Source organism: Gobio gobio, assembly GCF_949357685.1.
Source record: "Gobio gobio genome assembly, chromosome: 14".
NCBI classification, from domain to species: Eukaryota; Metazoa; Chordata; class Actinopteri; order Cypriniformes; family Gobionidae; genus Gobio; species Gobio gobio.
The window spans coordinates 33,588,732-33,614,376 of NC_137107.1; the positions used below are offsets into that span (position 1 = coordinate 33,588,732).

General features: G+C 40.8%; 1 protein-coding gene across 3 annotated transcripts in view; it reads left to right on the forward strand.

The window, feature by feature from the left end:
* The window catches only part of unc5da (unc-5 netrin receptor Da), a 308,148-nt gene that overhangs the window by 267,528 nt on the left and 14,975 nt on the right, over nucleotides 1-25,645 (forward strand). For 2 of the 3 annotated variants that reach the window (XM_079835311.1, XM_079835313.1), the window contains exons 10-13: nucleotides 4,302-4,706; nucleotides 5,750-5,834; nucleotides 19,472-19,643; nucleotides 22,700-22,927. In XM_079835311.1, the coding sequence (XP_079691437.1) occupies nucleotides 4,302-4,706; nucleotides 5,750-5,834; nucleotides 19,472-19,643; nucleotides 22,700-22,927 (890 nt within the window). The remainder of the gene's footprint in view (nucleotides 1-4,301; nucleotides 4,707-5,749; nucleotides 5,835-19,471; nucleotides 19,644-22,699; nucleotides 22,928-25,645) is intronic. The other variant, XM_079835312.1, reaches the window with a different exon arrangement.

Here is a 25,645-nt window from a genome sequence, read left to right on the forward strand (position 1 = left end):
TTGGTTTGCAGCGATCGACCTGAAGGACGCGTACTTTCATTCTCGTTTCCCCTCGACCGGCCCTTTCTGCGCTTCGCGTTCGAGGGACGGGCATGTCAGTACCGCGTCTTGCCCTTCGGCCTGTCCCTGTCGCCCGCGTCTTTACGAAGGTTGCGGAGGTGGCCATTGCCCCCATGAGAGAGCATGGTGTTCGCATTCTCAACTACCTCGACGACTGGCTGATCCTTGCCCAGTCGTGAGAGCAGTTGTGCGAACACAGGGACAAGGTGCTCAGTCACCTCAGCCAGTTGGGACTTCGGGTCAACTGGGAGAAGAGCAAACTCTGTCCCACACAGAGGATCTCTTTTCTCGGTATGGAGATAGACTCGGTCGCCATGACAGCACGCCTCACCGAGGAGCGCGTCCAGTCAGTGTTGAACTGCTTGAATTCGTTCAAAGGCAGGACAGCGGTACCACTGAAACATTTTCAGAGGCTCCTGGGGCATATGGCATCCGCAGCCGCAGTAACGCCACTCGGATTGCTTCATATGAGACCGCTTCAACGCTGGCTACACGATCGAGTCCCGAGATGGGCGTGGCACAGCAATTCCCTCCGTGTCCAAGTGACTCCGAGGTGCCGCCAAACCTTCGGCCCATGGTCGGACCCTTTGTTTCTACGGGCGGGAGTTCCCCTAGAACAAGTGTCCAGGCACGGGTCTCCACGGATGCCTCATCCACGGGTTGGGGTGCCACATACAATGGGCTTGCAGTTTCGGGTCTGTGGACGGGGCCTCAACTGCAATGGCATATCAATTGCCTCGAGTTGTTAGCAGTTCGTCTTGCACTCAGCCGCTTCAAAGTTCCGCTCAGAGGCAAGCACGTTCTGGTCCATATGGACAACACTGCGACCGTTGCGTACGTCAAAAAACAGGGTGGTCTACGCTCTCGTCGCATATCACAACTCGCCCGCCATCTCCCCTTATGGAGTCAGAAGCATCTGAGGTCGCTTCGTGCCAATCACATTCCGGGCCTGCTCAATCGTGCAGCCGACGAGCTGTCACGTCAGCCGGTGCTTCCGGGAGAATGGCGACTCCATCCCCAGGCGGTCCAGCTAATCTGGAGTCGTTTTGGGGCCGCACAGGTAGACCTGTTTGCCTCCCCAGAGACGACCCACTGTCAGTGGTTTTATTCCTTGACCGAGGGAACCCTCGGGTCGGATGCCCTGGCCCACAGCTGGCCCCGGGAAGAACGCAAGTATGCGTTTCCCCCAGTGAGCCTTCTTGCGCAGACACTGTGCAAAGTCAGGGAGGACGAGGAGCAAGTCCTGTTGGTCGCTCTATATTGGCCCAACCGGACTTGGTTCCTGGAACTAGTGCTCCTTGCGACAGCACCTCCCTGGCCCATTCCTCTGAGGAAGGACCTCCTGACTCAGAGACGGGGCACCCTATGGCACCTGCGTCCAGACCTCTGGAAATTCCATGTCTGGTCCCTGGACGGGACGCAGAGGTTCTAGGTGACCTACCGCAAGCGGTAGTTGACACCATCACTTCCGCTAGAGCCCCCTCTACGAGGCGCCTCTATGCGTTGAAGTGGAACCTGTTCGTCGATTGGTGCTCTTCTCGCCGAGAAGACCCCCGAAGATGTTCGATCGGTTCTGTGCTTGCCTTTCTACAAGATGGGTTGGAGCGAAGGCTGTCTCCCTCCACCCTCAAAGTCTATGTTGCCGCTATCGCCGCTAATCATGAGCTAGTAGATGGAAAATCTCTAGGTAAGCACGATCTGGTCGACAGGTTCCTTAGGGGGGCGAGGAGGTTAAATCCGCCTCGTCCTCCCTCCATACCCTCTTGGGACTTAACTCTGCTGCTAACTGCACTACAGAGAGAATCCTTTGAGCCTCTGCAGTCAGCTGAGTTGAAAATTCTGTCGTTAAAGACAATACTCCTGACTGCGTTGGCCTCCATCAAGAGGGTAGGGGACCTGCAGGCATTTTCGGTTGACGAATCGTGCCTGGAATTCGGGCCCGGTAACTCTCATGTGATCATGAGACCCCGGCCTGGATATGTGCCCAAGGTTCCCACTACTCCCTTCCGGGACCAAGTGGTGAGCCTGCAAGCGCTGCCTTCGGAGGAGGCAGACCCAGCCCTAGCTTTTCTCTGTCCCGTCCGTGCTCTCCGGACTTACGTGGATAGAACGCAAAGCTGCAGGACCTCAGAGCAGCTCTTCATCTGTTACGGAGGACAGCAGAAGGGAAAGGCTGTCTCCAAGCAGAGGATGGCCCACTGGATAGTGGATGCCATCGTCTTGGCTTATCAGTCCCAAGACATGCCCTGCCTGCTCGGGTTAAGAGCCCACTCCACTAGGGGTGTTGCTTCTTCCTGGGCGCTGGCTCGTGGCGCCTCGCTGACAGATATTTGTAGAGCTGCGGGCTGGGCGACACCTAACACGTTCGCTAGATTCTATAGCCTCCGCGTAGAGCCGGTTTCTTCCTGTGTGCTCACTTCCCATAGTCAGTAACACCGAAGTGCCCGGTCTAGTGTCGGCTTGCTGCGCCATTCCCTCCCCTATGGTAGACGGATGCGTGCGCTTATTCTGCTCCAGTCGAGTTCCCCGGATCGACGAACCCTGTTGAGTCCTCCGCAACCCGCGGCAGTCGGACGTGGCGGAGCGTTCGACGCCAGGTCTAACACTCGTATGCATTGGTGGAACTTGTGTTAGGCTGGGTTCCATATGTAGTGACCCCCACGGCGGTCCCATATGTGTATTCTTCCACGGTACGGCTCCCTACAGCGAGCCCGTGTCTTTCCCTCGGCAGAGTCTCCTCTGCCGTCCCAGGTACGTGTTGTCCCCCTCCACGAATTGGCCGGGGCCACCCCTGGGACTTCCGTATGTTGTGCTGCCCACGGCCAGCCCATACGTTTATTGTCCACATGTTAAAACCCTCTGGGCATGATGTGGCTTCCGCAGCTGCCTTCACAGGCACGCTTCCCAGCATTATCCAATACAGTCAGCTGAATGGGTCTTGCGGAACAGCAGCTTGGACTCTCCCTGCGTGAACTTTCCCGCCCGCATCAGATCGGGGTCTGAGGGGCTCATCGCTGGGCGCTGGAAGTGGTAGTAACTGTGGCGTTTTCCATAGGGGATCCCAATTCGTCGGTACGTCCGACGTACGTCGAACGTGACCGACTGAATGGGAACGTCTCGGTTACGTATGGTAACCCTCGTTCCCTGAAGGAGGGAACGGAGACGTACGTCCCGTTGCCACAGTTGCTGTACCATCACTGCAGGTTGAGCCACTAAGTTCGGCTCCTCAGTGAAAAACAGCGTGCATTCGCTCTCGCTTCCTGTTTATACCCGCGGCGCAGGGCGGAGCGCGAGATGCAAATCTCACGCCAATGGCCCATTGGCCTGTTCTCTATATCTCGAAGCTGATAGGGGCTCCCTGAAGTGATCCCAACTCGTCGGTACGTCCGACGTACGTCTCCGTTCCCTCCTTCAGGGAACGAGGGTTACCATATGTAACCGAGACGTTTTCAATTGTAATATATAATATAATTTATGTAATATAATTTATTTATGTGATGCAAAGCTGAATTTTCATCTGCCATTACTCCAGTCTTCAGTGTCACATGATCCTTCAGAAATCATTCTAATATGCTGATTTGATACTCATTATCATCAATGTTTTTGTGAACCTGTGATACTTTTTTCAGGATCCATTGATTAAAAAAAATTAAACAGAACTGAATTTATTCAAAATATAAATCTTTTCTAACAATATAAATCTGTACTATCAGTTTTTATCAATTAAATTAAAAGTAAATAATTTCTGAATAAAATTATTAATTTCTTTCCAAAAAATAAAGGGGAAAAAAAATACTAACCCCAAACTTTTGAACTGTAGTTTATAAGGTTACACAAGATTAATATTTTAAATAAATGCTGCTTTTTTTTCCTTTTTATTCATCAAAGAATCCTGAAAAAAAGTACCACAGGTTATAAAAAATATATTAACCAGCACAGTTGTTTCTAACACTGATAATAAATCAGCATGATTAATATTAAAATTTACATAAAGTACATATAAAATAACATGACAATATTCATTTCCGGAGGTGCATACATTTTTTACACAATTCCACACACACAAACACCTCCAAATAAATTTTATTTCACAGGTTGACATGTTAATCAGAAGATGTGTACTCAAGTCATTCATTCTATGTATGAATTACATTTGAATGTATATATGAATAGCTTAAAAGATCCAAGCGAAACAAATGATCATCATTTCATTCACCGGTCTACCATACTTTGTGTTCCAGGAAACCCTCTGTTAATGAACTCCTCCATGCAGCCAGACCTGACCGTGTCACGGACCTACACCAGCCCCATCTGTTTCCCTGACTCCATGGAGAAGGAGCTCATCCCTGAACCTGCACTCTTTGACCCCCTCCCTGACCTCAAGGTCAAAGTTCACAGCTCCTTCATGGTGTCTCTTGGCGTGTCCGAGAGGGCGGAGTATCATGCAAAAGCTCCTTCCCAAACATTTCCCCGCGGCGTGGTGCAGGAGATAGGAAGTGGAGGGGGCACGCTGGGTGGGAGGGGGAAGAATCAGCTGGCCCCTGTTCAGCCAATGCTGGTCTCTAGTATGACAACTGGCAAGCGGCCGCTCAGGACAAGTGGGGTTTTTGGGCATGCCGGAGGACGACTGGTGGTGCCCAACGCAGGTGTGTAAATGTGTTTGCACTTGTGTTTAGTAGAAAGATTAATGAAGAAGCAAGAGAGACTCAAACACACTACAATTTTTTTTTAAAAAGCAAACGGTGGTTGAATAAGGAAGAGGCTAATTTCAATCCACTGCCCACTCTGATGCTTATTTTAGAATATTAGAAATTTAGAACTAGCTTTTAAATCATCAGGGAGAATTTGAATTGAATCGTACTTATCTGTAAGTCTAGGGAGGGACACGCTAGTATGTACACACCCCAGTCTCTTCTTTATTCTCTCTCCAGCTTTCCTTTCTTGTCTTTCTCTCTCACACACAGTATATCCAGGGGCTGTGCTGTGTGTTAGAGAGGCTGTGCACACAGCACCCAGCGGCTGAGAGAGGGGGCAACTGACAGAGAGCAGACAGACCAGCAGGGCGGCATTGATTTAGGAGTCTCTAGGGTCTCTCTCCCTCTCTCTCTCTCTCTCTCTCTCTCTCTCTCTCTCTCTCTCTCTCTCTCTCTCTCTCTCTCTCTCTCCTTTACACTCCCTTGCTTTTTTCCACCTCTGATCCTGTCACATACTGTAAAGAGTCTTGACAGGCTGGCAGAAGTGTGTGAGAAAGGTTAGAGGCTAGTGCATCTGTTGAAGCGTGCTGGAGATCTTGCTCAGCCTTTTTTTTTAAGACCTTTACAGCCGAATAGTGACTCTAACAACTCTACAGGCGCCTTGTCACTTCACAAGGTGTGTGCTGTACACAGTCCTTCATAAGTTCTGAATTGATTTTTAAGAAGACATGTTGTCATGCACGAGTCCCACAAGAAAAAATGTTCTGCTGTTTCACGATTCCAGGCTTGCATCAAAAACTATTCGTCCCACTGAAAATGCTTCTGGGAAATTAAGGGTGTTTACAAAAGAGGAACTTTGTTTGTTCTAGTTTAGCATCCAAGTCCCATTCTGTCTTGCTGTCGGATCATATAAATTGTTTGGTTGTGTGTGTGTGTGTGTGTGTGTGTGTGTGTGTGTGTGTGTGTGTCTGTGTCTAACTCTTATCTTTTGCTAGGTGTGAGTTTGCTGGTGCCTCATGGTGCGATTGAAGAGGACACAACCTGGGAACTGTACATGAGCATTACCCAGCAGGATTCCAGGTAATACATCCATGACACTGACACACAAAATCGAGACTGTATTCAACTCGCTCTTGTGCTCTGTTTCAAAACCTAGAAAGCTGCCTGCGGAAAGAGAATTTTGGAGCATTATTGGCACAATGCGGAGGCTTATCCAGCTTAATTATGCTGTCTTGTAAGATAAGTCATTTTTGCCAAACTCTAAGGCTTTTTGTGGAGATTGGCAACAAACTTAGTGAAATTAATTGGGTAACCAATTATTTTACCCAAACCAATGACCGTCAAGGCCCCGATACACTTCTAACTAACTGTTGTGAGATAACCCAACACTATTAACAGCAGCTTACCAGAATAAACTTTCCTGGAAAAGTTCACTCTGGCTGGTGAACAACAAATTACTATTGGTCTGTTGCGATTACGTAATAGGTAGTTGTGCTCTGAGGCTCCGCCTTCTTTGATGTGGAAATCTTCTCTGGTTAATTTCTTCTGTTCAGTCCGTCAAGGTCAGACGCAAGTAAGAACATGGGCACACTGGAGAGCTGCTCTATAGTAATAATTGAAGTTGTAATTCTAATCGAAAGCGATACTGACCTTTGTTTTTCCATGTTAATATTTTAAAGCTTTATTTACTCTAAAAAATAAACTTGACTTGACTGAAGTGCTGAACTGCAGAGCTTGTGCAAACATGGCTATGTTCAGATGCTTTCTTATACTGTCTTTTTTATTCAGCACATATTAACATATTCATCTAAATGCCTCTGCTAGCAGTCTATGGCTGCGTTCACACTGCAGGCTGAAACGACCCAATTCCGATTTTTTTGCCCTTATGCGACCTGTATCTGATCTTTTCATGACAGTCTGAACGACACAGATCCGATCTTTTCAAATGCGACCCAGGCCACTTGGGTATGTGGTCCAAATCCGATACATATCCGATCTTTTAAAATGCGTCTTCAGTCTGAACTGCCAGGTCACATGTATCCGACCCGCACGTCGTTGATACGCGACAAACGTCATCATTGTAACTCCCGTTCCTTACTCCAGTCCAGTGGTGGCGGTAATGCACAAGAAATAGTTGCTAACCGCCAATAAAAGAAGAAGTACGCACCTGTTGCTAGCCACGCGTTTCTGTACTGTTATGGGCCGCCGCAGACGTGTCTCTTCCCGTGACAAAGTTAGTTGAAGGCGCTCGCAAACATAATTGAAGGTGGATCTGGTCATTCTGAAGTTACTGACGAATTCGGTATCAGTAAAGCCACTCACATCAGTATCCCACCACTCCTGGCTGCGACTCCGCACACACACGTTTCTCTGTACCGACGTTGCTACCACTGCTCCACAAAACGCCATGGCCAAAAACCTTGCTCTCCTCCTCTTTTTTAATTTTCTTCTTAACATGAGAAGGTTGTAATGGCGCTGGCTCCGTTGCGAAAATAACTTTAATAAAGCTAAACGAACTCCAATGCTGACACCCATATTTGGCTACTTCCGTAAACAACAAGTGACGTCGTTGACCGTTGAGTACTCTTCTGCGCATGCGGGTCACTTCTGGGTCATTTCACGTTCACACAGGAGATCACAAAAGGTTGCATTTAATTGGAAATGTGAACGGCCTTGCAAAAAAATCGCATTTTTTCAAAAAATCGGAATTGAGCATTAAGCCCTGCAGTGTGAACACAGCCTATGTGGTGTAGATATATTCACTAACAGTATATGGCTACAAATGTATTCAGACTTCTTTTTACCCCTGCGTGAAAAATGAAAATGAACTTTGCCATGAGTATATCAGGGCCTTTAGGATGCCTCCTTAGAATACAGCTCCCTATGTAGGCAGTAGGCATCAAGGCAGCTCACAAGGTTGTGAAACTGAGCTTTTCCTTCACACACAAACTGTTGATTTGGTGCTAATGAAGTTGCTGTTCACTTGCAAAAAATAGCTGGCTATACAGAAACATATTGTTTGGTGAATCTAGTTGGTCAAGTTGATTATTGTGGGGATGGTAGTTAAGATGTCAGATGGGCTCACCAACATCCAAAACACAACATGCTGATGGTATCAGTAGGGCATTTTTATTTTTATTTCCATCCCTGTACGTCAATTTTCCTTTCTTACCCTCAGTCTCGCTCCCCCTAGCTGGATCCAGCAGTCAGTCACTCACTCTCTGCTGAAAGCCAGCATTATGTTTCAGGGACGGTGCTGTAGTTACGGCAGCAGGCCTGTATATTGAAGATGCATAAAAAGGTGTACTTTCATAGCGTTAGTATGCTGGACCTGTGTGCGAGAGTGGTTAAACACATCCAAGTTCAGCAGGTTATCTGCCAGCTGTGCCATCCTGTCGCAACAAGGGAAAGAAAGATGGTGACTACAACAACGGCACTGTACTCGACCTGAGACCAGCACTGTAGACGTCACACTACGGTGTAAGCATGCTAAATCAATGGTTCTCAACCTTTTTGACGTCATTGTCTACACACCCCCACCCCCACCCCCTAGCTATATGTATCCTGTTTATTTTAAACATTGGGCATTAAAATAAAACTTTCAATGATTAAATTTGGATTAAAGACGTTTTATGAACTGAATGCTCTTCAGGGTACCCACTGTTTTAAATTAAGGAATTTACATGACTCTTTCAGTTGTTCATGATTTACAGAATAAAGAGTAAAATATTTTAGAGCTAGTCGCATGTATGTTCATTATAAAAATGACCTTTCCAGGTTTAGAAATCACATTTTTAACATTAGGCTAACTCGTATATCCATGCTGTCTGGAACTCCTTTTTTTTTCAGTTGTTGAGGGGGGGATTTAAAATAAAAAAATGCTTTGGCTCATTTTTATGCTTGTTTTGTCTTATTGCCAAACAATTTTAAGTCATCTTAAGGCCACCTTGGAGGTTTTCTGAGCACCCCCCACCCCCCTAGTGGGCCCGGACACCTGGTGAGAACAACTGCGCTACTTCTCTGTAGAAATATTTCGTCAGTGCCTGTCTCAGGTCAAGTATTTACATATGAAAGGATGATAATTTATAGTAGAATTGTTTACACAACACTGTAAACCTGAATAAGTTGGACTAATTAAAAAAAATTGATGCTATGATGTTCCCTATTTTAAGTAAGCAGAACTTTCAAGTTTTGAGTTTGTATTACTCATGCATGTTAATAACTTGAAGTACTGAGTAAGCTAACTATAAATTTTGATAGCAATTAACATAAAATATTTACTTATAAAACTTATATTTTGAGCTATTGCAAATCAAATTAGTTATTTACTTCACTGTAAACCCTAATAGGTTGTCAGAACTCAAAAAAGTTTAATGAGAATCTTTTTTAATTTAAGAAATATTTTGCTAGCTATAACAAACTAATACAGAAAATGCCAATGTGCTAACATGTTAACAATAGCACTGAATCAATACAGCAAACATGTAATTTACCTGCTCTTAAACCAAGCAGCATGCGTAACTCTTCAAAAAAAACACATTAACAGAAACTCATAACAAAACATTAATCACTAGTAAATCTCCCTTACCATTAATCTTACACACACACACACACACACACACACACACACACATTTTAGCATTTACTCTCCCTTTCGAGTGCCATGGGTAAAGCATGCTGGGAAATAAAAAAATCCCAGCCCAGTTTCAGTTAAACTTATGTTAGTCTAAATTAAAGAGTTCAAATGATTTCATACAACTCAAAACAATGAAACAGTTCAGTTTACTTGAAATATGTCAGTGCTGTGAACTTAAAAGAAAAATAAAGTTCTAAATACTCATAACAGTTAAAGGGAAAATTCACCCAAAAATGAAAATTAGCCCATCATTTACTCACCCCCAAGTCTTCCTAGGTGTATATGACATTCTTCTTTCAGACGAATAAAATCTGAGTTATATTACAAAAATCCAGGCTAATCCAAGCATTAGAATTGGATTCATAGTTGCTCTGTTTTTGAAGTCCATAGAAAAGTGCATCTGTCCATCAAATAACGTGCTCCACGCGGCTCTGAGGTGTTATTAAGGCCTTCTGAAGCAGATTGACGCGTTTGTGTAAGAAAATATTCATATTTATAACTTTGTCAAGTAAACTTTCGACCGACCGCACTCCATGGAAAAGTGTGGAATGTTGAAAGTGAAACTCAAGATGCGTACGTGACGTCATGACGAGCATACCTGGTCGCGTTAGTCTTTCGATCGGCAGGGGAACTTTCAACAATTTTTCCATAAATTGAACAGGGAAGGCGGTCGGTCGAAAGTTTACTTGATAAAGTTTTAAATATGGATATTTTTCTTACACAAACGCATCGATTCGATTCAGAAGGCCTTTATTAACACCCCAGAGCCACGTGGAGCACGTTATTTGATGGGCACTTTTTATGGACTTCAAAAACAGAGCTACTATGAATCCAATTCTAATGCTTGGATTAGCCTGGATTTTTGTAATATAACTCAGATTTTATTCTTCTGAAAGAAGAATGTCATATACACCTTGGATGACTTGAGGGTGAGTAAATTATGGGATAATTTTCATTTTTGGGTGAACTATCCCTTTAATTTAACTGAACTCATTTGTTAATTTAAGTTTGTCCTACTAAGTATTAAGTAAGTGAGCATTATATTAGGTTTTGCAGTGAAGTATATCTCATACAGTATCTCAAAATTCGAATCTGTGTTTGCAGGCTGTATTTAACACATTTCATCAAGTACAGTAAACTTCTTCAGATATCCCCTGCCGAGTGTGTAGGCAGCAGTGAACACTGTGTATAGGGATGCTTTAAAACGTAACACAGCTTGTGTTTCCAGCGTGGAAATCTCCCAAAATGCCACTTGCTTTGTTCTGTTGAGCTGCTTAACTCTGGGATTAACCCTCCAAAAGTGATGAGCAAACTTCAACTAGCAAGGATTTAAAACTAAAGTTGTACAACTCACTAATGTCACCTCGAGTCAGACGGGAGACACCTTCTCTTCGCTCCCAATCCTCAGTCGCAGTCGTAGGCTTGCTGGGATTGATAGAGATCAAAGGTCATGAGTGTTCAGAGACTCTCCAGTGCTCAAAGATGAAAACCTCAATCTCAGCAAGTCCGCAGATGAAGGTACCTGCTAGCGTCCGATAAGCTCAGAGCTGTTTGCTTCCCCATCTCCCGTCCGACGCGCCAACACCACCGCCGCGCAGCTAACCGTCAGTCAAATGCTAGCTGCTCAGCCCAACTGTCAGTCAAAGCCTATCTTTTGACAGTTGTGGTGAGTGGCAAGGAAAAAATCAACCCACAACACTGCAATCTGACCACAAAGCATCTACAGAAGGTGGAGGGTGGGGGTTTAGAAGAAGAGAGAAGCAGAAATCAATCTGCAGAACCTCCTAAATTTAGCAGCACAATCTCCTGAGTCCTCATAACAGCAGCTATAGAGAGCAGAGTCATGAAAAAGGATCAATCAGAGACTCATTTTATTTGTTCACAGTGATAGGATTGAGTTTGCTCAGACCTCTGGGCTATTTGCAGAGCTTAAAGCTCTCCTGTACACTTCCCTGTGGATTCACCTGGACATCACACGGAACATTTGTATTACTAGGAAATGATTCACACTGTGTTAATGAAAGTAGACTTGTTTTTTTTTTGTTATCCTGGCGGATATTAAACTTGTAAATCAATAGGTGATGTATCTCCTTGTTATTAGCGCTGCAACTCTGGTTCCTTACATTTGATGAACCGTGGGAAATGAATAATAGCAGGACCCATGCATGCTATGCTAGCTAGCAGTCACTTTTGACAGGGCTGGACTGCACTATTTAAGGACCGTTTACACCGACAGGAATTGACAGCGACAAAGTAATGGCGACAGTGCAAGTCAACATTATTTTTCTTTTTGCAAATAAACAGCAGATTTACTGTAGTTTAGTGTAGTCATGATGGTAAAGTCGACACAGACGTTAACATTTATAATAATACACCGTTTTTGCTGTTTAATATGTTTGTGGAAACCATGACACAAATTTGGGGTGTGTAAAATCTAAAGAGAGAGAGAGACATTTATACTTTAATTCTGCATTCTTTTTGACTAAATTGGTCAAAAAGTGACAGTAAAGACAATAATGTTACAAAAGATTTATATTTCGTATAAATGGTGTTCTTTTGACCTGTCTATTCATCAAAGAATCCTGAAGAAAATGTATCAAACTGTTTTCAACATTGATAATGATGATAATAACTAGGGCTGTCGATTTAACGCGTTAATTAGATTAATTAGTTACAGTAAAAAATTAGCGCATTTAACACTTGCCCTGCCCCAGACCTAGGCTACTTAGATCTTACATCTCATACATGATGCAGGGCAATAACTCATTGTGTGATGAAGGCTATAGAATGCAGTTAGAATGTCCCTAAAATTCAAGATATGGGGCTTATTCTCAGGGCGTTTTAACACTGACTGGGCACCTTTGTTGTGGTCCTCGTCAGAGCGCGATTGGAACATTGGTGTGCAAGGCTAACATGGTGCCCTAGATGAGATAACACTTGACAAAAGGGGAAAAAAATGCTTTTTAGCAAGTTAAATGTTCAGCATATTTTCGCCGGTGCTTGAATACACTGCAGGCTCACTCTCGCTTGTTGTATCCAAGGTAAATCAACACTATCATCCCTTACATGCGTTTTATTTAACTAAATATGTTGTCTAATAAAACGCATGCCCAGGTTACTTTTCTTGCGCACCTGTGTTGCTTTCACATTCACGTGAATTGTGAAAGTTGCGCAACCGATTTCAGACCACCTCCTTCAGGCAGTCTCGAAATCAGTACCCCTGAGCTGAGCTCAGCTCACCGGGTCCACATGACAGCTTTCACATTACCAATGTTTCATGAGAACCATGCCCCGTTTCGAACTAAACGGCCAGTGTGAAAACGCCCTCACATTTAGCCTATAAATCGTGATATCGCCTACAGTATAAGCAATATCACGCGAGTAGAGTGCAATATCACTGTCCAGAATAGCACGAGTAGGCTACAATTAATAAAATAAATATGTTAATATTTAATTGTGTTGTTTTAGACAACATTGTGTTGTTTTTGCTCAGTTTTGCAAACAAAAATATAAAGACAGAACTGTTTGTCTCAGATTCCGAGCAATAAACAGTGGCGTTTCATTTCTGAAACCGCACTTTGAACGAATCGGGTGAACCAATGACTCAATGGACCATAAAGAGAACATTTACATTTACTATTTTCATAAATAGAACCATTCACTTCACTGCTGAAAGAACAAATCGAATGAATGAATGACTCAATAACTCAATTAGACATTTGATACCACTTCTTTAGTGTATAATTTCATATTTCCTTATTAATAAAAACAAAAATTAAAGGTATATTTCACCCAAAAATATTTATTTCTGAAGCTACTTTTTTTTATGTATTTTTTTTAATCACAATAATAACTTTATATTATCTTTTGGGTGTAATTTCTCAGCCAAATTTTTTTGGGGGATTAATATGCGATTAATAAGATTTTGGCATTTTAAAAATATTAAAATAGAAAGCAGTTATTTTAAATTGTAATAATAGTGTAAAAACAATATGATTTTACTGTATTTTTGATTACATCAATGTAGCCTTGGGGAGCATTAGAGACTTGTATGTATTAATGTATGATCCCCGGCCTACGTCATATTCTCGCGCATGCGTCGTGGAGGCACACGCGGAAGGCAATAACAAGCTGGATAAAGGTGTTATTTTGATTTTTTTTTGCGCACAAAAACTATTGTCGTCGCATCGTAATATTATTGTAGAGTCACTGTGGTGAGATGGACTTTGTAACGACATTTTAAGTGCCTTTTATCGGTCTTGGGAGTATAAGTGTACAGAATGCCAATGGAGGCCTATCTGAAGCCTTTCTCAGCCACCAGCTTTCAACAAAAATATCTTCATTTGTGTTCCGAATATGAACGGAGGTCTTACGGGTGTCGAACGACATAAGGGTGAGTAATTAATGACAGAATTTTCATTTTTGGGTGAACTAACCCTTTAATATTGATCAGGCCATAATGCCTGTGGCACAAAATGCAATGAAGACGCTTGTTGTGGTGGTTTCCTCAGAGAGCAGTTTTGGTTTGAATTTGTTAAAGTCGTGGTCTCTGGGCTTGTGTCTGCACGAGGAGGTGAAAGGTGAGAGAATCACAATCAAAGAGGCGTTGTGTACCATTGGTACATTGGTGTGCATGGCTCACATGGTGCTCACATGGTGCCCTGGATGAGATAACACATGACAAAAGGGGGAAAAAATGCTTTTTAGCAAGTTACATGTTCAGCATAAAACATGCTAGTGTAGTGATGAACAAGACACAGGCAAAATATATCATTTTCTTTTTAGTAAAGTAAGCAAGTGATTTAAATAACTTGCCAGATGCATGTTCGTTATATAGAAAAGAGTAGATGATGACTGGATTTTTATGACCAAATTTATTGGCATGAATGTGTGATTTTCTAATTTCTGATGAAGTGTTATTTTAGTATTTAGATATTATTATAGTTTTTATTCATATTTTGAATTTGTTTTTTTATTTTCCATTTCCATTTGAAAAAATTTGTAATGTTGTAATTTGCTAGCTTTTTAAGTCCATATAGCTTTTATTAATTTAGTACATTAAACTAAATGAAAATGAGAAATGCCATCTTGGCAACTTGCTAAAATTAAAATAAGTAATTAGTTTTATTTCAGTTACTGTTAATTGTATGTTATATGCTGACCCTGCTGCCAATCAAAGCACTTTAGAGAACAACATTTTTAACTGTTATCTAAGATGCTTTTTTCTGCATTCAGAATCCACATCTGCTTTTGATCATTTTAATTAATAAGTCTGTTTTGTTTGAAAAGCATGCGGGGGGCATCCACAGATTCAATCAATATGGATGCCCCTTCAACTGTTTTCCATTTGTTTACTGCTGTTCCTGATATTTCAGCAAATATGAGCCATTGTGTTCCATGTGTTATGCGTTTAATGTGACTGAATGTGTTTCTAGTGTTTGCAAGAGTTTCGTTAAACGACGGTAAATGTCAGGTAACGCTCTCTCTCCTCTCCAGAATGACAAAACAAGCTTAGCTGCTTCATCTGCGTTAATTGCTTTTATTTTAGACACAAAAGAGTTCGGATACAATGCCAATAAATGGAGGAAGTTGAGAGGGAACAGGTAATTACTCTCAATATAAATAAATCAACATGTAAACAAACAGTGCAGATGGAGTGAGACAGCGATTAGAAGGTTGTTAAGTGACTGGCCTGTTGGTACGATACAGTTTCGAACACTGTAATTGGACGCCTGTCTCAGCCTGCCACCTGCTTAGAATGAAAAATGGCTCCGGTTGTAAAATAAACACTTACGTTCATCAGAAGCATCATTACTAGTGAGCTGTTGTCAAAATCCATTACCTTAAAGGGATAATTCACCCATAATTAATATTTATTCATCATTTACGCACCCTCATGTTGTCCCAAACCTTTCTTCTCTGGAACATAGAAGCGTTTTTGCTCCAGACAGTAGAAGTCAATGGTTACCAAAACTATTTGGTTGACAATATTCTTGTTATACACTGCAAAAAAAGCTTTTCTTACTTAGTATTTTTGTCTTGTCTTCAGTCCAAATATCAAAAAAATCTTACATTAAGAAGCATTTAGTAGACAAGCAAAAGTTTTTGTCTTGTTTTGGGGGAAAATAACTCAAAATTAAGGGGATTTTTGCTTAAAATAAGCAAAATAATCTGCCAATGGGATAAGCAAAATAATCTTGTTTTCTGTTTGAATTAAGATTATTTTGCTTATCCCATTGGCAGATTATTTTGAGTTATTTTCCCCCAAAACAAGACAAAAACTTTTGCTTGTCTAGTAAATGCTTCTTAATGTAAGATTTTTTAGATATTTGGACTGAAAACAAGACAAAAATACTAAGTAAGAAAAGTTTTTTTTGCAGTGTATTCACTGCAAAAAAAATATTTTCTTACGTAGTATTCTTGTCTTGTTTCCAGTCCAAACATCAAAAAATTCTTAAATCAAGATGCTTTTACTAGATAAGCAAAATTACATGATATTTTTTTTGCTTAAAACAAGCTAAATTATCTGCCAATGGGGTACGAAAAAGAATCGGTCCCACTTTATGTTAGGTGGCCTTAACTACTATGTACTTACATCAAAAAATAAGTACAATTATTGTGTTCATATTGTATTGCAAAACACTTTTGCTGATATTGAGGTGGGATACGGGTAAAGTTAGGGACAGATGTTTAAGGGTAGGGTTAGGTGTAAGTGTCAACCATGTAGTTATAAATGTAACTACAAAAATGAATTACAGATGTAATTGTATGCAGGTATTTTCTGTATGTAAGTGCTTTGTATAAAATTATTACTTTAAATGTTATGTAAATGTAAATTTACATAATACTTGGATCCAAATAATTCAAACAGAAACAAGATCATTTGACTTACCCCATTGGCAGATAATTTTGCTTATTTAAAAAAAAACAAGAAAAAATATCTTAAGTCATTTTACTTATTTAGTAAATGTGTCTTGATTTTAAGAATTTTTTGATATTTAGACTGAAAACAAGCATTTTTTTTTGGCTGTGTTCGAGTTGAACTTTGGCCTGTTTATGCTACAAACATGAACGAGTATAGCAATTGCTTATTGAAGAGAGCTAAGCTATTGCTTTTCTAAGCGATTAGGGCATTGGATTTTTTTCCTGTCCCTATCAGGTCCTAACATGAAGATTTGTAGCAAACACCCTAGCAAGGCTATAGAGAACACCTTAGCATAACGGTTTCACATGGACAAACACCACTCACAAGTGTTAAAATCTAGTTTGAATCTTTGCGCAAAGAGTAATGAATGATAAATCTTCAAGGTTCTGTTGACAGCAGGTGTCTGGTTCATGTAATCTGCTGTGTCAATGTGTTCTCCATGGCGCCGCCCAGTCTGAACTCCCCCTGCTGTAGATGACTAATCCTTGTTGAGGATCCACAGCAGTCATATCGATCGACGCTAACACATCCAAACTGTCTCAATATGTCACCAGGCTCCTCAGAAGGCACTTCAAACAACACCATCGACCAGTGAACACACACACACACACACACACACTTACTGATCCACACCCGATCAAGTCCAACTGCCCTCCGGAATCACTTCAACCAGCACAAAGTACAATATATCTGTATTAGCGCTGAGTCTGCAGGGTTTGCAGGGAGAGTTGTGTGGCTACTTGGCATGTTTCCATTAACAAATCTGCTTGTATTTCTAGCTAATGTTTGTTCGTGGTGTTATCGCAGTGACTTGCCCTCGTGTTTATTAAACGAACACATTCCATTTATTTTAACATTGGCATCTTCTGGTGAAATCAATACTGTTATTTTGACACTACAGCACATATTGAGTGAGGATTTCCCATGAGCGTTCCACACAAGTTGGTCTCTTGATCTGTGTTTTATTTTAATAGTGGACAGCAAGTTTCGATTTGGGGAAAGCGTTTTAGAAAAATAAAAATGAAATCACCAATAGTTTCGCTGCTTTAACGCACTATTGGGTAAAATAAATTCTACTTGATTTGAAGTAACATCTTTGTTGATCCTGGAACAACATTCCAATCAAGCAATCAGATTTGAGGGACAAGTTTTACAGTTTATGCCCAGTTTGGGCTTACAACCCTGGGTTAGGTGCTTCTACATCAGTGTTATTCACCTATCATTTCCCTCTGATTTTATGGATAAGTTATTGGTTGGGTAAGTTTTAGGGATAGGGTTAAATACTGACTAAATCAGAAATGTTGTTCCAGGACCAACAAAATATGTTAATAGGAACAAAATTATATTGGTGTGCACACAAACATTCTGTTTATTATAAACGCACACTGCCGTTATGTTTTCTGACACTTTCAATGCTCAAAAAAATCAATGATCAATGAATTATTTCAACAGTGTCATTCCTCACTATTGTTTTAGTTGTGGTGTGGACTTATTATTAAAACTTAAAGGAACACTCCACTTTTTTTGAAAGTAGGTTTATTTTCTAACTCCCCTAGAGTTAAACCGTAAAAGAGTTTTACCGTTTTCGAATCCATTCAGCCGATCTCCGGGTCTGGCAGTAGCACTTTTAGCATAGCTTAGCATACATCATTGAATCTGATTAGACCATTAGCATCTCGCTCAAAAAAAATGACATTCTTCTTTCAGACGAATAAAATCGGAGTTATATTACAAAAGTCCAGGCTAATCCAAGCATTAGAATTGGATTAATAGTTGCTCTGTTTTTGAAGTCCATAAAAAGTGCATCTGCCCATCAAATAACACCTCCAAGCGGCTCTGGGGTGTTAATAAAGGCCTTTTGAAGCGAATCGATGCATTTGTGTAAGAAAAATATCCACTTTATAAACTTTATAAAGTAAACTTTCGGCCGACAGCCTTCCCTGTTCAATTTATGGAAAAATTGTTGAAAGTTCCCCTGCCGATCATAAGATTAATGTGACCAGGTACGCTCGTAATGACGTCACGTACGCATCTTGAGTTTCACTTTCAACATTCAACACTTTTCCACGGAAGGTGGTCGGCCGAAAGTTTACTTGATAAAGTTTTAAATATGGATATTTTTCTTACACAAACACGTCGATTCGCTTCAGAATGCCTTTATTAACACCCCGGAGCCGCGTGGAGCATGTTATTTGACGGACAGATGAACTTTTTATGGACTTCAAAAACAGAGCAACTACTAATCAATTTCTATTAGCCTGGACTTTTTTAATATAACTCTGATTGTATTCGTCTGAAAGAAGAATGCCATATACACCTAGGATGGCTTGAGGGTGAGTAAATTATGGGCTAATTTTCATTTTTGGGTGAACTATCCCTTTAAATCATTACTGACCAATCCTGCCTTTGCAACTGTTGCTTTTCCCAGTTTCTCTTTTCTATGGAACTCTGTGTTTGATAAGTTTTAAATGTTTTAGGGAGAATATCCAAAAATATGATATAATGTTGTTGCTAAGATCACTTAAAATTACCTAGAGAGGATACAAACTAAATATTTTTTTCTTTTCCTTTCCCTTCATCTTGAAATAAATGTCACAATTGATTCCAGCCCACTTAAGCATAGCATCCAATCAATTGTATAACTTTATGAGCACATTTGATTGAAAATCATGCTGAAATCTCTAGTTCTTTCCTATGGGATGTTTTGTAACGTCAGATTTAGCAACCGTGACCAAGAGGGCGGAGCTTAGCAAAACGTCAATTCCAACCTTTTATTGTTTTGTTTTTTTCTGTGTGTGTGTGTGTGTGTGTGTGTGTGTGTGTGTGTGTGTGTGTGTGTGTGTGTGTGTGTGTGTGTGTGTGTGTGTGTGTGTGTGTGTGTGTGTGTGTGTGTGTGTGTGTGTGTGTGTGTGTGTGTGTGTGTGTGTGTGTGTGTGTGTGTGTGTGTGTCTGATCTCTAGTGCCAATTAAGTAGAATCAGAAGCAATACCTTTTACATGTATTCATTTAGCAGATGCTTTTATCCAAAGTAACTTACAAATGAGGGGAAAAAAACACTGCGGTATATCATTAGGAACCGCAGTATTAGCAGCGCCACAAAACTATATATTTGTTAACAATACTAGTTAATCTTTCTCTCTGTCTCTTTACCTGCAGTGCTTTGTCTGATGAAGGTCAGGAGATACTTTTGAGTCCCGAAGTAACGTACGGCCCTCCTGGCCTGACCCTTTCCTGCCCTGTTGCCTTGACGATAGCCCACTGTGCAGATGTGAGTTCAGAAGACTGGAATATCAAGCTTAAGAGGCAAACCCAGGACAACAGCTGGGAGGTAAGGCATCAGAATAGTATCTTTATTTAACCATTTAAGTTAGCCAATTAATGTGCTGGATAGGGAAGCCTTGAATGTAGATGATTCAACCTCTGAATCATGTTGTTTAATAGGAAACAGCAGTGTGCTAGTAATTGTAAAGAACTGAAGTGTCATTCTGAAGTAAGAATGCTGAAGTTCACCATGTGACAGAATCAATAGATATGTCCTCTTCATCGATGTTGCCACATTGAGTCACACTGAGTGCACTTTAAGGGAGCATCTCTCTGTGCTTCTCTTATTAACACTGTCCTTTCCCTTTTATATTTTGCATTTCTTTATAAGAGCAGGATTCATACTGCTCTTAAAGAACTTCAAAGTTGAGCTGGAACTCATTGACACAAACTGACCCTAGAGAAAGCTTTTCTGTTTATATTAGTGCAGTAGCAAGCGTATGTGTGTGCGCGCAACCTGACATTTCAGCAGAATATAATCAAACGCAGATGCTTTAATTCAAAGACGCATCACAATACCAATCAACTGCTTTTCTTTCTTTGCTGGCAAGTCATTTTGACGAAGTGTTAAAGACACTGAGACCTCTTACAATTGTTTGAAATAATGAGCTTTTTCTCCCAGGCATAATGCAACAGCAAGTGATAGGCGGGCAGAGAGTAATGTCCCCACAGAATTGAGAATATCACCTTTTTTTGTGCATTTTACTGTGTGCGTGTGTCTGTGTGTGAGAGAGACAGAAAGCACACTTTAATGTGCACCCACTGATTTGTGGGTAATAGACAATGCTTTCTGTTCTATGGTGTGTTTGGATGTGAAATATCAAGCTTTCCGCCATCGCAAATGGTTCAGGTCGCTTCAGGGGGCAAAGTTATGCTTAGCTTCAGCTATATTCAGCCGGTAAAATGGAGACCCTGGACTCAGAGTTCCTGCTGGCCGCTACACACCCACTGTTCCTGACATTCAAATACCAGATGCATATAATAATAATCAAGCTGTGCTTCCATCTGCGGAGCTATAAAAAAGGGAAGCATAATTTCAGCTAAAGATCTTCACCTTTCTCTAACATGTGTATATACTTTTATGCTGACCGAGGATTTTATAAAGTGAAGCGGCCTGTGAAATGCCTCAGGGTTGCCAAATGTAAGTAAGCTGTCAGTGCTTATGACAACAAGGCCTGCTTTGCATTAAAAGCCATTGAACCATGTTCTAGAAAAGAAAAACTGTCGATCAGCATGGAAGCTGTTCTTGGATGTGGAACCAAGTTACTCTTAATCATACTTGCACTATAAACATGACAGCATATCGTGTCAGTGGTGAAGGTAAATCGAAGCAAAAACACCAATCATGAGTTTGACCATTTTGAAGACGGGGCACGGCAATTCAAAACAATAATTTTAACACTAATTGTAATCAAAAGTTAGAAACATTGAATTAACAAATAAATGTATAACAGGTTAACACCATCTGGATTTCATGGATATTCACACACTCTGAGGAAGTTTAATTGTAGTTCATTAATTTAGTGCAGATTTTATATTGCAGTATTTTTTTGTGTAAATGATTATATCTATAATATATTATAATTTAATTTAATAAATTAAAATGTAATAAACTAATTAAATATAAATTAAGTGAAATACAAAAATAAATATTAAATTATAAAACCGTTTATTTAAATGTATAATTAATTAAAATGTAAATTTTTTACATTACATACTTTAATTACTTTTTTTAAAACTGAAATCAAATATTTTTACTTATCTAGTCACATGCATATTGTCATGTATTGTCAATTAAAATAGTTATAAATATGGAAAAAGTGAAAGTTTAAAGTTTTAAAAATGTAAACAGGTTTTGATTGAATTGTGAAGAATTGCACTTTTAGCCAGCCATAGTTGTCCCCGATAGCAAAACCGGTTACACTTTATTTTGATAAAGTATCCCTTAAGATTGAAAAAAAAATCCCTTTTGACATTCTTTTAAAGGGATAGTTCACCCAAAAACGAAATTTTGCTTACCCCCAGGGCATCCAAGATGTAGGTGTCTTTGTTTCTTCAGTAGAACACAAATGAAGATGTTTAACTCAACCGTTGCCGTCTGTTAGTCGTATAATTCATGTGAATGGGGTCCAATTCTATTAGAGTAAAAAAAACATGCACAGACAACTTCAAATTAAACCCTGCGGCTCGTGACGACACATTGATGTCTTAAGACACGAAACGAGAAACCGAACGGTATTTATGCTATTATTTCACCTCATATCAGACGAATGTCATCAGCTCTCCAGACCGCCATAACTTCCTGCGAGTAAGGTCAAACTACCAGCACGATCATAGAAATATGTACGTAGATTCCTCATTCGACCGATCCGCACAGGCACTAATGAGGCATCTATGTATATATCTATGACCGCGCCGGTATTTTGACCTTATTCGCAGGAAGTTATGGCGGTCTGGAGAGCGGATGACATTCGTCTGATATGAGGTGAAATAATAGCATAAAAACTGCGTTTCATGTCTTAAGACATCAATGTGTCGCCACGAGCCGCAGGGTATAATTTGAAGTTTTCTGTGCATGTTTTTTTTTACTCTTTTAGAATTGGACCCCATTCACATGCATTATACGACTGACAGACGGCAACGGTTGGAGTTAAAAATCTTCATTTGTGTTCTACTGAAGAAACAAAGACACCTACATCTTGGATGCCTTGGGGGTAAGCAGAAAAACATCAAATTTTCGTTTTTGGGTGAACTATCCCTTTAACTAGAAGTAACATTGCTCTTGCATGTCAACTCACTCACATTAGAGTGTTAGTTCAGTATTAATAGACTGTTAGATGTAGGGTTAGGGTTAGTACAATAAGGTGTTACTTATAAGTTACTTATAGTCAGTAGAATGTCTGTTGGCGGACCATCACTTTAAGTGTTAGAAGATATTAAGCAGATAGTCTACTAATACTCTAATGTAGCTGAAACATGTCTATAGTCAACAGAATGTCTAAAGGGGACCATCAAAATAAAGTGTTACCACAAAACCTAAGTGTGTTTGTGTGTTTCTGACAGGAGGTCATGACTGTGGAAGAGGAGAGCACTTCTTGTTACTGCCTGTTGGACACTCAGTGCTGCCACCTGTTGGTGGAGAGGCCGGGGTGTTACGCTTTAGTGGGAGAGGCCCTCACACAGGCGGCAGGGAAGAGACTCCAACTGGCTGTGTTTGGAAACATGGAGCCCAACTTCCTCAACTACAGCATTCGAGTGTACTGCTTCGATGATACGCCCCATGCCTTTCAGGTGTGTAAAGACTTTTAAGTTTGTTTGTGTGTACATTATTGTTAACCACATAAGTTGTGTTTCAGATGCCGATGCGCTCACAGTTGTACTCACAGCCTTTCAAAGTAGGCTATACTCTATTTGACGTGTACACATACACAGGCGGTCGACGCATGCACATTGCGACAACTTGCTCTACGGCCTCCTGAGCAATCTCTTGCCACAAGTTATAACCCATATACACATCTTTATCATCTTTTAGGCTGAAGTAGTAGTGTCCAAATGTGGATACTTTCTAACCTCCTCGCATAATCTCTCATCCACGTAGCCATCCTTTGTTGTTGTACCTTGCACATGTTTCTGTCTCTTCTCAGAGATATTGTATCTTCTTATTTGGAGATATGTGGCTACTATTGGAGAAAGCGTAACAGCTAACTTGGATCACATGTGCCTTGATAACCAATCACATTACAGCCTTGAAGTCATTGAATTTCGTTCAGAGTAGTGCGGCAGTCAATCACTGCTTGCGGACACCATAGAATGGAATCAGAAGTGCCATAAACTGATTCATACTTGTTGCGAAACATTTTTTTTTTTCGGTGTAAACTCTAAAAATATATAAATCCAAAACTAATGTTTAAGAGCAAACATGTTGAAGATTAGGCGATGGACTGTCGATGCATTAAATGATAAGCTGTATTCCCACAAAAGCAGTTTGTTTAGTGTGGTGATGCCTCTTCTCCATTGACGTCCATTCAAAAAGAACGACTTCTGGTCTCCTTTTATTTTGTGCTAACCTTGCAGGCTTGCCTTCAAGTGGCTTTGTCTCTTCTGTTCATTAATTTTTTTCTTTGAGTACCTTGTGAATCAATATACGCACACTCTACGGTGACCCTAGCGTACGTGTGAAACGTGAAGTATAGTAGTACTTTGGGTACACAAGTATAGAAGTTTACTTTGGGCTAAAAGAATACACCAGTTCATTTAAACCTGCATGGATATTCATGCTGGTCAAAATGGGTCTTTCCGCTGGGTGCGTTTTCGGCGTTCACAAATGAAGGTTTCTTAAATGTCATGATACATATCCGCTTCATACTGCATATGACATTAGATGGAAATCCACAGCTTATGGGATATTTGCATTCATGGGGCAGCGTGTTATGGCTAGCCGTCATGCCCTGTGGGTACTCTGGTTTTACGCTCCAATGAAAGTCAGCTGGACCAATCTCTCTCATACACACACATCTCCTACTAACTGATAGAATGGCTTCTTAAATTACAAAGACACGGTGAGCCACTTGCATGCTTCATGCGTTCACGCGTTCACTACGTGACTGAATATTTTCAGAGCGCAAATTAAAAGTGATTGACATTCTGTTAGGAGTAACGTCTAGCTGAGCGGACACAGCTTCAGAGAAGTCTTTGTTCTGCACACACACAGATCTTACAATCTCTTCACCTTATGAAGGAAGCATAATATGTCATTTATATTTAATGTCTCGCATGGATCTTTTCTTCTCGGTTACGGAGATGTGGAGATGTCTTTGTGTGGTATTGAAGCCTCAAGACATACACAAACTGGATTAGTTGTTCTATTTTTCTCTTTCTCTCTCCCAGACTCTCTCACACACACACAAAGTACTGAATTCTGGAGTCGGCACGCTCAAGCTAAATAAATAAACTTCAATTTATGTTGGGATATTATTATGCCTTCATTAACGGTTCCAGGGTTGAAGGTTTTACAGTTTAGTTTGACCTGAAAAGCCCTGTGTTGAAGGCTGTGAAACTATAAGGTGCTTCTTTTCTACAGTTTTCAGTTGTCAGTTGTGTACCATAAAGAATTATTGTAACAGGATTGACATTTTAAGATCATTTTTACGACAAATATTTCAAAACAAAATATATAGTGAGAAAATAGAGACTTATTTTAAAGGCTGCACCCTCAGTATGTCACAGTTGTCAGCCCACGTGCCCATCATAGTTCAGTACAGGAATCAGAACCGTGTCTCGCCGCAGCAGATCGTGTGACTGAGGGGTTCCTGCCTCTGTTTTGACTCCTTTACACTTTTTATACGCTCTTCATGAGTTGTCAGCTCGATCATATACCATCACATGTACGCACATACAGCGAGCACATTTATCCCAGCGCATAGCATTGTTTTAGACAAGTTTTGATGTTTGACAACTTCTGTCTTTTGGTTACATTTTTGGTTCAGTGTTAAAAATGACTGTGAACGTTAAGGACCAAATGTATCATTTTATTTTTTGGTACAGACCAAGTGTAAAAGCACCCTTTATGGCCACTATGGATCAATTTAATGCATCCTTGCTGAAAAATATATATTTTTTTTTATTTCTTAAAAAACAAACAAAAAGCACCCAAAATGTACTGACCCAAAACGTACTGACCCAAAACGTTTAAACAGTAGTGTATAGAAAGGACACCAATGTATCTTGTAAAATGACCTGAATAATCTCTCAACAAAAACGAGGGTTCGGTAAAGTGTTAATACTCAATAAAGCTCAATTTAAAAACAAAACAAGTCATGGAATGTCCCCATAAAACATTCAAAACCTAGTGTGTGTGTGTGTGTGTGTGTGTGTGTGTGTGTGTGTGTGTGTGTGTGTGTGTGTGTGTGTGTGTGTGTGTGTGTGTGTGTGTGTGTGTGTGTGTGTGTGTGTGTGTGTGTGTGTGTGTGTGTGTGTGTGTGTGTGTGTGTGTGTGTGTGTGTGTGTGTG